The sequence below is a fragment of the Fistularia commersonii genome, chromosome 15 (assembly GCF_037954325.1).
Source record: "Fistularia commersonii isolate RoL2024-O1a breed Wild chromosome 15, RoL_Fcom_v1.0, whole genome shotgun sequence".
NCBI classification, from domain to species: domain Eukaryota; kingdom Metazoa; phylum Chordata; class Actinopteri; order Syngnathiformes; family Fistulariidae; genus Fistularia; species Fistularia commersonii.
The window spans coordinates 10622499-10639923 of NC_141298.1; the positions used below are offsets into that span (position 1 = coordinate 10622499).

Here is a 17425-nt window from a genome sequence, read left to right on the forward strand (position 1 = left end):
GGATGAATCACGGACCGTCGGACTTGAGCGTCTATCAGCTCCTCGCGCCTCGCAGCTCCGATGACAGATTGCCGTGATCTCTTAAGATCTGGCCTGGAACGGGCACTGAGAGCGCTTCGTCCGCCGAACTCAGCAAACAGGAAGTCAGGAACCAAAGTCTGGTTCCAGGGTTTTTTAGCTTCCGTTCTCAGATTCAGATCTTTTATAAACTAACTGGACTGTTGAAGGCCTTGGTTCCTCCCCAGTTCCTCCCTCCGGCTGTTGATGTACTTCACTGGAACTGCGTTTTAATTTCCCTGGCGTGACTTCATGATTGACGACCCGTCACTGATACGGCGAGGGCCGATGTGTAGACGCGTCTGAGGGCCCCTCCGCCGGCGCCACGTCAGGCTCGGTGAGGGGGCGGAGCCTAAGCTCACCTCAGCCGGCCTCTGGAGAGTCAGATCTGCTCTCGTCCACCCCTACATCGCTGATGGGAGAACACACACACACGCACACACACAAACACACACACACACACGGTTGAATTGTAAGCGTGTTGAGACACACACACACACACACACAGACACACACTCAATTTATACAGCAGAGATGTATGATTATCACCCAGGCAGATTGGCAGCTTTCAGAGACCGTTACGTGTGTGTGTGTGTGTGTGTGTGTGTGTGTGTGTGTGTGTGTGTGTGTGTGTGTGTGTGTGTGTGTGTGTGTGTGTGTGTGTGTGTGTGTGTGTGTGTGTGTGTGTGTGTGTGTGTGTGTGTGTGCGTGCGTTTGCGCACTGCAGTGAGTCTCCCTGTGCATCCCACCCGCCCACCCCTATTACTTTTTTCTTTAAAAAAAAAAATGGCTTACCCAGGCATTTCTGGAGTCTGGGTGCAACTGAGGCCAATGACATCATAGATGGTATTTATTTATTTGTTTTTATTTTATTATATTTCTATTTTGAACGTTAGCTGTTAGCAGCCGAACCCCAGTTTAAATATATAATATTTAAATTTACTCCCCTTTATTGGTTTTGTTTGTTTTGATTTGGTATTTTCTTGCATGTGTGTGAGACATGTTTGTGGTACAAAAAAAATGACGTGGGAAGACGAGTGTGTGTATGCATGGCTGCATGCGTGTGTGTAACAGATTTCATTTCTTTTCATCTTTTTTTTTTTTAATTGCAACAGCTAGAGCTTTGGCCAGCTCAAAGGACAAGCATCAGCTGCTCCAGTCGCTATGCGCTAATGGATGCTAATTTGGCAACTAGCTTGATGAGCTAACCTGTAAGCTAGCGAGAACAGAAGTGGATTTTGAGCAGGTGGCATCCCTCGATCCAGAGTTGACCGGGCACTAGTATTCCCCCGTATCATCTGTCTGTGTAGTACTACAAGTACTACAGCAGTAAAACGTGCGTTGACCCTCTCCGCAGGCTAACTCCTAGCTAGCAAATGACTTTCTCCTCCCTCTCACCAACGGAAACATTAGCTTGGAGGTGTTAGCTGTACGACGCATCTCTATGTCGATCAATCCCGACCCCGGTCCCGAACCTCGGGAAATAATCCTCGGCTAATCCCTCGGGTACGAGGAGGACGCTAGCGCTAAGTCCGAGGATTGGTTGTGATGTATGCGTGCCGGCCCCTTGAAGCGCCTCCTTGATCCCCCTTCATCTGCAAATTACACGCCGCCGCTTCGGGAGCCTTTTCCGTCGACGATGCAGAAACATGACGAGTGGTGGTGGTGGGGGGATTCAGCCCGCCGCTTCAAAGTTGGACAGCGGAAACTTTTTCTTTCCAAGGCAGCGAAGGGCCCTGAACCCCTTTAAGGACCAAAACAAAAAATGCAATCCCCACAATGCACGTATTGGTAATCAGACGCCAATTTTTTTTTTTGGCACTCCAGGAAACGCCTCCGAGATCATTTCAGACTTTTATTTTGAAAGGTCTCGCCCGGATTTCGAAGGAAATCAAGTCCATGCGCTTGCACCTGGACTTGATTTCCTGCAACGCCGCCTGGCCTCCATCGCCTCGGCAGACGTGGCACCAGTCACTCTTGAAACTGCTGAGCTAGAATTGTGTGTGTGTGTGTGTGTGTGTGTGTGTGTGTGTGTGTGTGTGTACTGTAATCCAATGTATTTTTTTTGTCCCGATAGAGCACACACACACAGACACACACATGGCAGAGCTTATTAGCAGCAGCTAGCATATCTATCTGTGTTGTGAGTGACATGGTTGTCGTGGATGCCCGTGCACGTGGGTGGCCGTGCACAGTTTTCAACTGAGTTTCCCGGTCGTCCCGAGTCAAGTTTGCAGGTAGCGCTAACAGAGGGGGCTGGTTTAGCTTTGTTACCTGCATGTTAGCGTTGGTATCGACACTCTTACCCTGTTAGCATGTTTATGTTTATTCATTGTTGTTCTCCTGATCGCGGCACAAAAATCCAAGATGGCTGCTGGTGTATCGGCCTTGGAAATCCCACATCGGTCAGCGCTCTCCTTCTCTTTTTCATAATTTCTGGAAGTGTTTTGGATTCACAAACAGCGGCGGTTCACGGAGTCTGTAATAATAACGTCAACATATTTACACGCTCGCGCATGATTAGTTCCGCGGTTTGAACAGAACCGAACCAATGATGGCACCGATTAAATGATCGGTTCCATCTCTAGTGTTTATACACACACACACACACAGGCTACTTACTTTAGTGCACTTTGAAAACCATCAGCAAGTTATTACATGTATTACAGTTGTTATTACACATGTATTACAGAAGTCCTCCATTTTTTTTTTAACTTTTTTTTTTTCTTTTTTTAAATCATGGCTTCTGCTTCTGTCAGCACTCGGAGCTGAACATGTGGTTTTTATCTTCCCGGCGGCTCTGCGGTCATGAAAAGCGGCGGTGCTTTTTATCCCCTTCTCAAGTTCAGCTAATGGGACGCTAATGGTCGTCGCCCACCCACGCCTGGCATTCAAATCCCTGTTTTATTTTTTTTTCATATGTGCGCATATGTGTGTGTGTGTTTTTTACAAGCGCGCCCAGGGTGAGTGACGTGGCGTCCATTGTGTCTGTAAAGGTTATCTTTGCACCAAGGCGGCCAAGTCAGCGCACGGCCTTTAAGTGGCGTTTCTTGAAGAAAGGAGATCCTCAACGAGTCGTGCGATTTGTGGAAAGCCACGTTTTCCAGAATTTAAAAGAAAACAAGTAGGAGTTATTACACCTCAATTGTGTAATAACACAGTAATTACTGTGTAATAACACAAGAGGGCGGAAACGCTATAGTAGTACAAGATCCCCTGGCTGCCCGTGTGTGTGTTTTCCCTCTCAGCGATTAGTGTAGCGGGAAACCGAACGAACACCAAGAGTGTGCTTTCCACTTTCCGTCCAATGTGTGGCCACCCCGCTCCACGGGCGGTTGAGTTATCGATCACCCGCGCCGGAAACCCAGTTGTGGCTGAGTGGCAACCGCTGTGTGACCCAAAAACCATGAGTACGCCTCCGGCTTCCTGTGTCCGCTGTCTGGAGCCATCTGAAGCGTTGATGGCTGGGATAAAATTTCATCTCAGCGTCTAAAACATGTACTAACGTTATTTTCCACCCCCGTATTCGACCGTACCACTTTCCCAGTCTCTGCCTGAGCTCACTGGTCGACCCTTGACCCCCTGCAGTCAACTCACTATTGATTTCCTGGTGGATGCCCATTACGCCTACCTGTCAATCACTTGTCAGGCAACGCGTCACTCCGCAGGCGAACGTGCGACGGGATTGAATCCAAGATGGTGACCCGATGATGTTTATTTAAACAAAAATAGTTGTCATTACATGATCATAAAGTGGTGCAGAAAGAAAAATAGTTTCTCCTTCTAATGCTAACAACACAGAAGTTTCTTTTAATTTGCCGTTTTAAAATAAAACATGAGAAAATCAAGGGCGTTTGGACCCAAATGCCATCCCCTCACAATAAAAGAATTTTTTTTATTTTTTTTAGTTTTTATTTTTTTAGGTCAACAAATGCGCCATTTGTCGTCCATTCGCCCCGCAGGCACGGACGACATATGGCGACATATGGCTCACTTTTGAATTTTGACGGACAGGTGGGCGGGCCGGTGACTGTGCATGTCAGAGGGTGACAGACGGACACGTTGGCGTGACGACGCCCAGGAGGGGTCCAAATCCCCCGCCCCGACTCTTGTTTTTTTTACCAATCACTCCTCTTGTGTGGCGAGTTTAGGATCAACATCATTATGAAGACACACACACAAACACACACATGCTGTGGAGGTGTGTGTACCACGTTGATTTAAAAAAAGAAAAAAAAACATGTGCAAGATAAGTTAGGAGTGAATTGTATATTTGTTCATAGTCTTCAAGTCTTCACCTGGCTGTTACCTTGGGTTGGTTTATTCATACTAGTTAATGATAATCTAATCTGGGATTACTGAGAGGCGACTCGTTGTGGATTAGCTGCAGATTTGTTGTTTCCTTGACTCTGCATCTGGATGCAGAGGTTCAATCCTGACTAATCCCAGTTTGAAGGGGCTACTTCCTGGTTCCTTTCCCTTTTTTAGCCAATCGGGTTGCGGACGATAAGGCGGCCATTGCTTTCGGGCTTTTTTTTAGCCGGATTTCGATATACATCCACATCATGCGGTCGGCATGGAGACGACAGCTGACGCGGTGACAGATCAGAATAATCACTGCGCAGGACCAACCGCGAATGCGACTAACTGATTGTTGGCCTAGGAACACAAACACAATTTTCTTACACACCTATTGAGACTATTCTTTGTTGTCAAGGCAACTGGTCCAAATTTTGCACTTCAGCCAAGATGTTTTTACACTGTAATTACAGCTTTATGCCTCATATATATATATGTATAAATTTATATATATGTATATATGTGTGTGTGTGTTTGTATACATATGTATGTGTGTATACATAAATTACAAAAATAAAATAATAAAATATTTATATGTATTTTTTATTTTATTTTATTTTTACTCCAAAAGGATCCCTGCTGCTTCTTGACACCTCCTTCTTTCCACTGGTGTGCAAAGAAAACAAATTCCAAAAGTTATGAATTTGATCAATTACAAAAATTTAACAAATTAAAAAATATATAAATATATAAATATTACAAATATTACAATATTACATTGCAATATATATATATTTTTTTCTTCATTTTACTGAACAAATCCCTGATGCTTTCTGACACCTCCTTCTTTCTTTGTGCATGTAAAGTCTACTGCCACTTAAATTGCACTCAGTCTTGCACCTGCACTTCAATTTCACACCGAGCTGCACTCAAAAGTTTTATTGCACTGTTCATAATCATATTTATAATAATTTTTGTAATAAATTTTACACTCTTTCGATCTGCACATATCCAAATGCACTGCGGACAGCAAAGTTGGAGTTTCTCTGTACAGGGAAACACGTTTCTACAGTGTACATGTGACAATAAACGCTTTGGATCTTGAATCTTCTCTCCCCCCAAAATTGTTATCCCCCAAGGAAAACAAATTCTTACCTTCCTCCTCCTCTTCCTCCCCAGACTTCAACTACAACACAGATGGCTATGAAGGGGACGGGGCTGAGGACCGCAAGTCTCAGGACGGCTCCGAGACGCTGCCCTACATCGATGAGTCCCCAACCATGTCGCCCCAGCTGTGCGCCCCTCAGGGACCGGACGGGGAGGCGGTATCTCCCACGCCGCCAGAGGGCCTGCTGCTTGGGGTATGAACACACACACATATGTGCTGCTTTGCGTAAAGTTAGCCAGGCAACAGGATGTACTTGCTGATCAGCAGGTATCCACACTCCAGGTTTGTTGACTAGATGGTACTTGTACTGAATCAGCTAATTAGTTTCAGTGATTGTCCCATGAAAGTCTGGTGTGCAGATCATGCATTATGTTACGTAGTGTGCTATGGTCAGAGGTCAGAGGTCAGCCTGACCCGTGTGCTGATGATGCATCACTGTAAGTGCGTTCCCATCGTTTTGTGAACGCTAGTGTTTGTTCCACTCGAGCCAAGGCCGACCCTGACACACACACACACACACACACACACACACACACACACACACACACACACACACACACACACACACACACACACACACACACACACACACACACTACTCCTCTCCCCTCCGTCCCGCTGGTGCGTTTCAAAAAATGAGGACTTGTCGCCACCTAGCGGCACAACTGGGTATTGCATATATAAATTAAAAGTACAAACAACGTACCTTATTACTTTAAAAAAGGAGTAAAATACTCAGTTATAAGTATAATCTGCCCTAAGAGGGATTAGGTTTTTATGTATATATACACAAGCTTAACATATTTATGTACCCGAGAGGTGTGAATGATTTTGAATTGTTTGTACTTTTGTACTTAAAAATAAGAGAATTACTGCACATCTTACTTAATTACTTTGAAAATGAGTGAAAATACTAGTTATAAGTATGAGGTGCTGTAGGAGGGAATACGTATAATACACACACACAGACATATATATATATATGTCTGTGTGTGTGTGTGTGTGTGTGTGTGTGTGTGTGTGTGTGTGTGTGTTTATAATATATATTTCGATAGATAGACAGATAAACTTCTATGTAGCTTCCGGTTCGGCCACGCGCCGCGGAGCTCTTCCGCCGCAGGCGCATCTTTTTTTTTCTTTTTTTTAAGAATTATACATGCACAACAACTCTGTTTAGCCAGGGGAAACGTAAGAGTATAACTAAAACCCAACATTTTTTTTACAAAATAAAGTTCATTCTTACTACCTCTAGGTTCTAAAATCAATTTATAGTGGCGCTGCGCAGGCGCATGTTTCGAAAGCGTGTCCGGCGGAAAAATTACTTCCGGAAACGTTTCCGCGGTTGCGTGTGCGCGTGCCGCAGGGACTTTCTTTCCAAATCACAAATCCACATACACAACAAATCTCTGTAGCCACAAAAATATACATAGATCTAAAACTAAACAAGGGACTTGCACACACACATACACGCACAAACGCGCGCACAGAGGAGGAAGTACCCGGATGGCGTCGTTCTGAAGGGGGGAGGAGTCAGACCGGCAAGCGCGCGCGCACCGGGAAGCGGCGCGAAGGGAAAGGGGGCGGGGCTCCGCTGGCGATGGAAGGGGCGGGGCTTCACGTACGGAAGACATGACGGGGGGCGGGGCTTAGCTGGCGGGGGCGGGGCTTCCCAGGCGGGGTCGGATCGCTTTCTCCGACGGACGAGTGTGAGGAGAACACCGACGCGCACACGTACACGCACGCCGCAGATGTGGTCGGTACGGAGGTGAAGTCGGTGAGATCTCTTCAGAAAGAGGAGAGGAGGAGAAGAAGGGAGGGGAGGAAGGAGGTATGGAGGAGGAAGAGGAGGAAGTGCTGTGCTACTTGGACAGGGTGCTGGAGGAGGAGGAGGAGGATGAAGATGGGGAGCAGGAACCCATCAGCCCCGTACGCAGGGACTTCAAGGTGAACGCGCACACGCACACGTACACACACACATGCGTGCTATATTTAGCAACGTGGAAAGTCACCGCTGTGTGGCGGGACAGTGCGCGTGCGCGTGCGTGTCATTGATGATTCAGCCGTATGAAGCAGACTCACATTCTTCTATGTTTTTTCAAGCTGTCTGTTTCTAATAGTATAATGTGTGTGTGTGTGTGGAAGTTAGTGGAAACACACACACACACTGGAGCTCTTTGTGCGGCCGAGGGGGAAAACACTCCCAGCTCGAAAACACTCTCACACTGTTTTATTTTGAAAGTCACTTCCTGTCTGGTTGGACCGGCTCTGAGATTGTAGGTTTCACAGGAAAGTGCCCGGCTGATCAAAGATCACTTTTGCGATTGATAAGGCTCACTTTGATCCTGAGATAAAGGAATAAAGTTGATTGACAGTCGCACATGAAAGGATCTCCAAAGATTTGACTCACTGTATTTCCTTTGTAGTCGCTCTCAGTCAGTAGGCCCTTTTTATTTTGAATCTTCCTTTTTTCTTTTTAAAATCCTTGTTCGCGAATCCCCTGACGCTGCACGATGAAAAAGCGAAGTGCAAACCACACCGCCCGCCAGCTCCAGCTTATTACCGTGTTATTACACTTTACACATGTGTTATTACACAGGTCTGGCTCATAAATCCAACGTGTTGAATATGGCCTTCCGGGTTTTGTTGTGTATTTCCAGGGTTAGACGCGGCCGCAGGCCTGCGTCCTCTTATCGTGCTCCAAGCTGATCTGGCGTCAGAATCCGTCCCCGGGTTAATGATTGACGGCTAATGTCCGGCTTGGCGGCCCAGAATCTGTTTCTGTCTGAATCCACAACCGGTGGATTATTCATATGTAACGACGCTGTAATAAAGTTTAATTCCTTTGCAAGACACCACCACAACGAACTTTTCACAATGTTCAATGAAACTGTTTTTAATTATTTGAATGTTTTGCCGAATTATGAGGCGAGATTTCGCGTAATCCGGATTAACTCCTGCCCTGAGTGATTGTCGTGTCTCAAGGTTTCCACTGAAAGTCATAACGACCCCTGCAGCTTTAATATGGTGTAATAACAATATTTGATCATGTAATAAAACTTAACTTCTTTGGTAGCCCACTCTGAGATGATAAACCTTTTACCCAGCATCACTTTTTTTGTAAACTGAGATTTTTAAATCCGGAATTTTGTACACAGCAGCAATTTCAAACACACAAAAAAAGCTCCATATATGTACATTTATTTTCCTTTTAAAACAAAAATTTGAAAATGAATTTTCAAATTGAAATTCCGGTTAAAAGCCCAGACAAATAACTGAAACAGACCCCCCCCCCCGCACCGTTATTTATCTGTTATTAATGTGTAATTACGTGTTATTAATGTGTAATTACTGTGTAACTATAGCCAGGTGCTCCTCGCCACCCCTTCACATTTATTCTTTGCCCCCGCGATGTGACAAACATTGACGGCGAATGCGTTTGGGTTCCCCACAGGGCGACGTGGAGAAGGGCCTGGAGATGAAGAAGCTGGTCCTCTCTGGCTTCCTGGCCAGCGAGGAGATCTACATCAACCAGCTGGAGGCGCTGCTCCTGGTAGGAGTCTGCACACACACTCACACATGCACTCCTTGTTTATAACAATACCTGTGATACTGGAAGTTAGTCACACTACAATATTGGGTCATGGAAATTTGGTTGCTGTAATATTGTTGATACTTGTATTTGAATAGTTACAATAGTCATTGTATTGCTAGTAATGCTAATAGCTAATATTGCAGGTGGTAGTAACACGAGTTAGTACCAGTTCTAATAATTCTAGTATCAGTGGTTGCAGTGATTATGTACTACTGTAAGAGTAACAGTAATTGCAACAGTACTACCAATATTAGTAACACTTTGACTAATACAAGCAATTATACCAGGACAGCAATCGCAAGAGTATAAATTGTGAAAAGTACCGTAAAATTTCCGGGTTATAAGCCGCTACTTTTTTCACACTCTTTGGAAAAAAAACAATCAATGCTGCTAGTTCATAGATTTTTTTGAGCTAAGGAGCTCCATACCTGCTAAACATTTAATCTCGTCTCGTCGGACAGATGAAAGGAACGTGAAATTCTGAGGATGTTCAATTCTGAAACTGAAGAAGACGACTATCGGTTTTAGTGCGCAGGAGGAAGACAAGGATAGCGATCAGCTGGAGTAGGACAAAGCGGAGATAGAATATGGATGGATTTCCTTGTGTTATTTATCATTAATCTTTCATAATTAATCTCACGATACAACGTGGACACCTGCAGCTTATAGCCAAGCGTGGCCTATAAATCTCAGATAGATTTATTTGCTACTTATATTCATCACGCCCCATCGTCCGGAAAATACGGTAGCAATGTTATTGACAGCTCTGAACATCATAATACAGATAATTTGAAGCAGTAAAATTAGTAACGGTGAACAATAATGCTAGTTGAGTTAATAATTATACAAATAACTATCGCAATCATTTATGTCAGTTACAATAATTATACCAAGAACAGTGACAGCGATAATGTAGTAATATAGTAGTAATAATGTAATACTGTAGTAATAACAGTAATATTAAGGCAGCTCTTTGATGGAAGCCTTTGTCGAGTCTCCTCTTCTTCGCCGTCAGCCCCTTTGCGGTTACAGAAGTTGACTCACTGCGGTACTTCTCGCCGGTGGACGTCACTTCCTGGTTGGCGGCGTCCTCCGCCATGAGACCCACAACCAATAAAGGCGTTTTATTTCGGCGGCTGGACGCAAATAGGCGGGTGACGTTTGTGTTTTATTTGCTTTGGCCAGACGGTGTGCAACCACATGAGCGGGCAGGAGGGGGCGGAGCTTGTAAACTGGCCAAGAGGTGCCGTCAGCTCATGTCGGATGTGGTTTTTGGTCACGGTTCAATGAGTCGTGTTGAATGTCAGCGTTTGTGTGTGTGTGTGTGTCGTAAACTACAGTGTACATTCAGCTTCTCCGGGTCTGTACACACCAACAATGAAGCAGGTGTATTTACAACAGAGTACTGCAGTTCTGTGAGTACTCGCAAAAGTACCCGCGAATGGAAACTGCACAAATACTCATTGGGTATTTCAGGTGCTGGTGTGGAATACTAGCTTGATTGACAGCTGACCTGTCCAGGTTAAGCCCCGCCTCTCACCTTAACATAACATTTAGCAGATACTTTGAAATGCCATGTAATATATAATTATCTAGAACTGTCTTTATACAGATTCATACATGTTTAGCTTCTTGGAAATTAGCTTCCCAGCTTCATGCCTGTCGGCTTGTTTTGCCGCTAATCACAAGAGGGTTTAGCTAGCTTTAGCTTTGCCGTCGTAGATGTGTTTCTCGTTGCGTTTCATACCCATCAAGTGGATTTGTTGACAGTAATTTTTGACCCGTGCGCTACAAAGAGTACAGACCTCCTTCTCGTTGCGTTCACTGACCATGGGTTCTTTCTCTCGCTCTCCTCGTCCAGCCCATGCGGCCCCTGAAGGCCGCGGCCACCACCTCGCAGCCCGTCCTGAAGATCCAGCAGATCGAGACCATCTTCTACAAAATCCAGGACATCTTCGAGATCCACAAGGAGTTCTACGACGCCTTGCTGCCCAGCATCCAGCACTGGGACGAGAAGGTCACCGTGGGACACCTGTTCCAGAAGCTGGTGGGTGGACCCCCCCCCCCCCGCGGCACTGCATCTGGCCCCTTTTTGTTTTGTTTGGAGGGAATTCACAGCAAGAAGGTCCCTGTTTGGATTCCGACTGGTGGGCTTTCCTGTGTGGAGACTTCATGTTCTGCCCGTGTCTGCATGGGGTTCCTCTCACAGTCCAAACACCTGCAGGAGGCTCATTGGAGACCCAAATTTGCCAAGATGTGAATAGTTGTATGCTTATAGGAGGTGTGAATGAAAGGGTGAATGGTTGTATGTCTCTATATAGCGTGTGAATAAATGAATGAATGGTTGTACACAAGTTCCGAACCCCCCCCCCCCAAAAAATCCATAATTTTTTGCTCCCATACTTTGTGGACCATAAGGCACACTGCATTATGAGGCGTATGATAAAACATACGGTATATAAAGCGAAACAAAAAAGTTTAGTCGAACTTTATTTCAGTCATTCACTTGTTCGATAACCGACTGTTCCATATTGATTCCTCTATCTGCGGCCGTCTCGCTTTGTTTTTGGTCTTCTTTACTTGCCGCAGTTCATCTGCTTGATTCCTCAAATTCCATACCATTAGTAATTCATGTTGAATTCTTCCGTGGCGGTTTTATTCTGATGATCTACTCCATGACTGATGGCCCTGAGTTTGAAATCCGCTTCGCAAGCATGTCTCTTAACAGGTGCCTTTAGTTGGGGGTCTTTAGTAATATTACGTTGAAGCACAGTGGGTATCGCTATCACAAAAAGCCTTTCTTTTCTAAGGTATGTTTTTTCTGTCATTTAAAGTTTTAATGGGTTAAGAAACAGAAATCCGATGCTCGGATTGAACCATTCCCTTCCATAGGGTCAGACCGTACCAAATCGTACCATATCATATCATTGTTTATATTTTCCTCGATCCTAGTAACTGTTGCTAATTTGATATAATCTAATAGGCATATCCTTGCTTTTTTTGCTGCTTCCTGTCTGAGTTCCTGGTGATGTTTTGCTTACCTGAAAGTGAAAAAAAAATAGCATTTATAATTAGTCGCTGTAGCTGCTAATTTGTGAGTCCACGTTTTAGGACATTTCGGACTTTGTTGCGGCGTTTAGCAGACAAACGCCGTCTCACAGCGGGTGCGTTTCGGCTAATATAAGTCATAGGTCACCCCTCATCGCAGAGTGGGGAGTTGTTTACACGAGTGTAGCTTTTAATAATCGTTGTCGTTGATTGGATTAACGAATCATCTTGACACGAGTCAGTCCCATATTTCCTCGCAGTTCGAAGACGACAGTTAGTGATGTAACGACACATGAGCTCATTGCGAAAGGCCGCACTCCGTCCTAATTTTAGCGGCCCTGCGCACTTCCTCCCGCCGGCGCCCCTCCTATGCCGCGGGGGAGTCGCGCCGCTAAGCGACACCCATTAGCGCCTGTCGTCAGCGCCCATCTGTGCCGCGTTCGCCAGTGTGTCACGTCGCAGCACCGCATTTAGCCGGGGCGGCGGCGCAGATGGCGGGGTAATTAGCTGGCCGCGTCCCCGCTGCTCTTCGATGGCGTGGAAGTGACAATTCGTTTTTGTTAAAAAAAAACAAAAAACAAACAAGCGCTCGCAAAGGGAATAGGAAAGAGCAGCCCTCTTGAAGTCTTCCTCACCATTTTTCTCCAGAGAGGAAAAGGCTCTCTGTCGCGGCTTGTTTACAAGCTAACATGCTAACATCCATTCGAGTGAACAGTTCTTAACTTTCCAACATCTTTTAAATAGCTAACATCTTCTTAGACGCTTACACCGCTTTTTGAAAAGCTGACTGTGCCTAATGCGCTAACATTTTTTGACACGCTAACATCTTTTGAGATATTTATATTTTTTGACAAGCAAACAGTGCTTGTTATGCTAACTTTTTTTACTAGTTAACACTTACTACTTACTACTTACTCCCTACTTACAGATGCTTCCATATTTTGAGAGCAATCAGTGGTTGCATTTTTAGCATACTAATATCTTCTGACATGCTAACCTCTTTTGACAAGCTAACATCTTCTGACAAGCTAACAGTGCTTGTGGTAACATTTTTTTTTATAACATCTTTTGACAAGCAAACATCTTTTGACTTGCTTGCATCTTTAGACAAGCTAACATCTTGAGTTCTGCATCATTAGCGCTTTAGCCTTTAGAACCAAAACAGGTTACTCGGTTACCAACGTGTTTTAATAATAAGAATAAGAACAACTTTTTTTACCCTGAAGGAAATTGTTGTGCCAGAGTTTCAAGTAAAACATATCAATAATTTTAGGTAGTGGAAGGAGTTTGTGAAGGGGAACAGAAAGTACTACATGCTACATGTTTTATATTTGCACGCTGCAGTGCAAATATAAAACAGTTGACCCCTCGTTGTCACTCAGTGTCCAACAACGCACTGGTAAATATGGTGTCTGGACCAGCGGCGCCCGGTGCATCTCAGTGTTGCATTCAAGGGCAATCAGACAAGCGGGGAGAGAGTCATCTTTGCCGGTCATGTGACACTGTAAGCAGCTGCATTTTGGAAAGGCACTTGAACGCACCGCTGATGCTCCCTGGATCAATTAGATCAACTAAACGGATGTAATTTTAATAACCACCAACCCTTCAGCCAACAGCCAATCAGGCGTGTTTGTGCTTAGCCTCGTCAGACGGCAGCGGTGGCACGCGTGGTCGTCTTTGAACACTTCCTTCTTCTCTTTGCAAGTGTTGCATCAGGCAAGATGGCCATCAAACCCTGAGCTTCATCAGTGGGGGGGGGAGTAAAAACGTGGTTGTGTGTGTGTGTGTATGTGTGTGTTTGTGTGTGTGTGCCAATCCCTCCTTTGGCTTTGGATTTGCTCTTTTCGGCTCAGGGATGGAGCCTCCTGAAGGCGGTATTCATGTGCCACCAGGCCGCACAATGAACATCCGGCGGCTGGGGGGATAATTTCACAGTGGGGAAAGTAAAGCACAACCCTTCTCCCTTCCTTCATCCTGATGCCTTTGACATCACTTCCTGTGTGCGTCCACTCTTTTCCTGCCACCATGACTGCCACGTGGCACTGTAATCCGCCGATAATGGCGTAATATATATTATTTTGTGTGCATCCGCTCCCCCACAGGCCAGCCAGCTGGGGGTCTACAAGGCCTTCGTGGACAACTACAAGGTCGCCCTGGAGACGGCGGAGAAATGCAGCCAGGCCAACAGCCAGTTCCAAAAGATCTCCGAGGTACGTCAGCCATGTTTGTAGTCTTTTCCAATGCACAACGGCGTGCCGTGGTAATATATCCAGTCCAAATACAGAATTGAATTGTAAGTGTGAGTATGTGTGCGTGTGTGCGCGCGCGCGTGTGTGTGTGTGTGTGTGTGTGTGTGTGTGTGTGTTTGCACACGGGGGTGGGAGGGTAGTGTAAACATCCTCTTTCTAAAAGGAAGGGACACCATTTATCGGAAATGTGGCGTGTGTTCTGAGGAACCTTTTGCCGCCTCCAAAATGTCAGGCTGCTGTGGCGCTTTTTTTTTATCTCAGCGCCGCTTATACCATTGTAGACAAAAACAAAGAAGAAAATGAACAAAACAGATTATTGTTTATTTAAAGGTGGTTGTGAACGGAGCATACCATTGGGTAAACTAGGAGGGGTTAACTGCGGCTTCATTAGTGCTAACCCAGTCAGCCAGGCAGGTGCATGGGTGTGTATGCATGCGTGTGTGTGTGTAGATGTACATGCATTCATACCTGTGTGTGTGTGTGTGTGTATCTGTGTATGTGTAATTATTTATATTGACCATCCTGTTTTGTGTTTTTTCCTTCCAGAACCTCGTAGTAAAAGGTCCCAAAGACTCCAAAGATTGTACCACAACAGTCTCAATGGAGGGTAAGTGTGTGCGAGTGAGTTTGTGCACGCACGTGTGTGTGCACGTGAGGGCTTCTCTGTGATACTTGACAAAACTAATATTAGGAATGAAATAAATTCCATTATAAACAAAACCAGCAGACATCGACACATGAATGCATATGAATAGGGCATTCATTCATTCATTCATTCATTCATCCTTCCATTATCTATATAGGGGTCAAAGGTTGCGGATAAAGCCATGAAAATAAGGGTCTAAAATTGTTTGTGTGTGTATGTGTATGTGTATGCACCTGTGTGTGTGTGAGTATGTGTGTGCGCACCTGTGTTTGTATACTTATTCGCCCGTGCACTGCTCTACTGCTCTGGACTTCCAGTCCCGTCCCCTTCCTGCTTGTGCATGCAGTGGCGGGCTTTGGAAAGCAAACCGGCATTGTGCATGAATGTGTGCGCGTTTACACACTCACACACACACACATGCACACTCTCTCTCTCTCGCTCGTTCACTCGCTCGCTCTCCGCCTGCCTGAAAAGGAGGCGACGGGCAGGAGCACATCGCCGAGGCGAGCAGAGGGATGGAGGTGCTTCTGGTCCTCAGACTGTGTTGTAACTGCACGTACGGTATGAACCGCCGCCGCCGCCACCGCCATCTAGCCGAAACTTCCTTTTCCAGATGTCATCTTTGATTCCACCCTTTGATTGGCTGCTCGATAATCACACCGAAGTTAAGACCAGCTGTTTTTATTTGCAAGAGAGCCGGACTGATTCACGGGGATGAGGCAGCCTCACAATGCTGCTCGCCACTCGGACCGCAGCCGTCCACGTCTTCTTGTTACGTTTGTGTGTGTGTGTGTGTGTGTGTGTGTGTGTGTTAGATGTCCAACCGCTCTGAAGACTCCGCATGTGTCTTTTCGTCCTCGATCGATCCCGTCAGATCATCAGGAGATAATCGGATCTTCATCCTGGCTCAAAGCGACGTGATGTCACGGTCCACGCCGGTATCCGGCCAATCCCAACGCCAAGGAGACGCCAAATCTCAGCTCCCTGCCATTTTGAGCCCATCTTCCTTCCTTCCTCCTCCTTCTGATCTTTGCCTCGGCGATGATTAATCGCGTTAATCATCAGGACCTTTTTATTTTTACGGACGAGTAGCAGTAGACAGCACCGGTGACGCTTATTTATTATTCTTGTCCATCCGAGCAAGTTTACAAAAGCTCTGGCTGCATTTCCAGGGTTCAAACTTTGATATTTTAAATATATGTATTTCCTACGCGTCAGGAAACAGGTGGGTGTGTAGTTATTATGCTATTACTACAGTAAACACTGTTACTTAGTAATCACACACGTTTTGTAAATGTTAGCCATGATGAAAAATCATCAGGGAAAAACATTTAAAAAATGTAACTAGTGAGCTTCACCTCATTGGTTGTTGCTACTGGTTGCCATGGCAACTGATTAGCAGGAGAACTCCATCAGCAGTCCGATATATTGAGTCCCCACCCCCTCCCGGTTATAGTCAGCGCAACGTAGCCAGGGTCGCCAGGGCAACCTTGGGAGCGTCACCCGTGGGGGGCACCTCGTCCTCGTTCCCGTTCGGAAGTCAGACGGCAAAAGTGTTCATGCAGTCGATTCGGCTTTTCTCAACATTGCCGTGATGCCTTCACTTACCTCCGGTGTTCAGAACGCTTGGTTGTGTGAAGTCAGCTCAAACGCTCTCTCTCTCTCTCTCTCTCTCTCTCTCTCTCTCTCTCTCTCTCTCTCTCTCTCTCTCTCCTCACCGTTTCCAGCTTGTGCACTTGTGGTGAATACAAAGCTGGATACGCGGGCACACACACACACACACACACGTACATGCATGCGCGGCGCAAGAGGCGTTCAATGCCCTTGCAGTCGGCGCAGGTCCTCTGTCTAAATCCCCTCGGTGGTGTCGGCCGATGAAGGCTGCATCCTTAACGAGTGCTAACTGCAGGAACTTCTAAGTCCAGGCTCCTGAGTGTGTGTGTGTGTGTGTGTGTGTGTGTGTGTGTGTGTGTGTGTGTGTGTGTGTGTGTGTGTGTGTGTGTGTGTGTGTGTGTGTGTGTGTGTGTGTGTATGAATATGACAGGCGAGGCCCATCAGAAGAGTCATTTTTTTTTACTCCTTCTTTCATTCCTTTAAGGAGGATGTTGAGGTGGCTTGTGTGTGCGTGCGTGTATTTGTGTGTGTGCGTGCGTGCACGTGTATTTCTGAATGTCCAGGTTTTAATTTTGCATCCTTAAATGTGCGGCAGACATAAAGTGTTGTCGGAACCGGTTGGTGGGCTGCAGCGGTAACCGCGGAGACAGAGTGCATGTTAAGCAGTGTGCGCACGTGCGTGCCTTCCTCTGTGTGTGTGTGTGCGTGTGTGTGTGTGTGTTGCAGACGTGGACCCCATTCCTGAGGGATGC

General features: G+C 45.9%; 1 protein-coding gene across 3 annotated transcripts in view; it reads left to right on the forward strand.

Annotated features, from left to right (window-relative positions):
- The window catches only part of abr (ABR activator of RhoGEF and GTPase), a 72666-nt gene that overhangs the window by 22188 nt on the left and 33053 nt on the right, over positions 1 to 17425 (forward strand). For all 3 annotated transcript variants that reach the window (XM_086160808.1, XM_086160809.1, XM_086160810.1), the window contains exons 2-6: positions 5536 to 5717; positions 8976 to 9074; positions 10978 to 11163; positions 14267 to 14374; positions 14960 to 15020. In XM_086160808.1, the coding sequence (XP_086016934.1) occupies positions 5536 to 5717; positions 8976 to 9074; positions 10978 to 11163; positions 14267 to 14374; positions 14960 to 15020 (636 nt within the window). The remainder of the gene's footprint in view (positions 1 to 5535; positions 5718 to 8975; positions 9075 to 10977; positions 11164 to 14266; positions 14375 to 14959; positions 15021 to 17425) is intronic.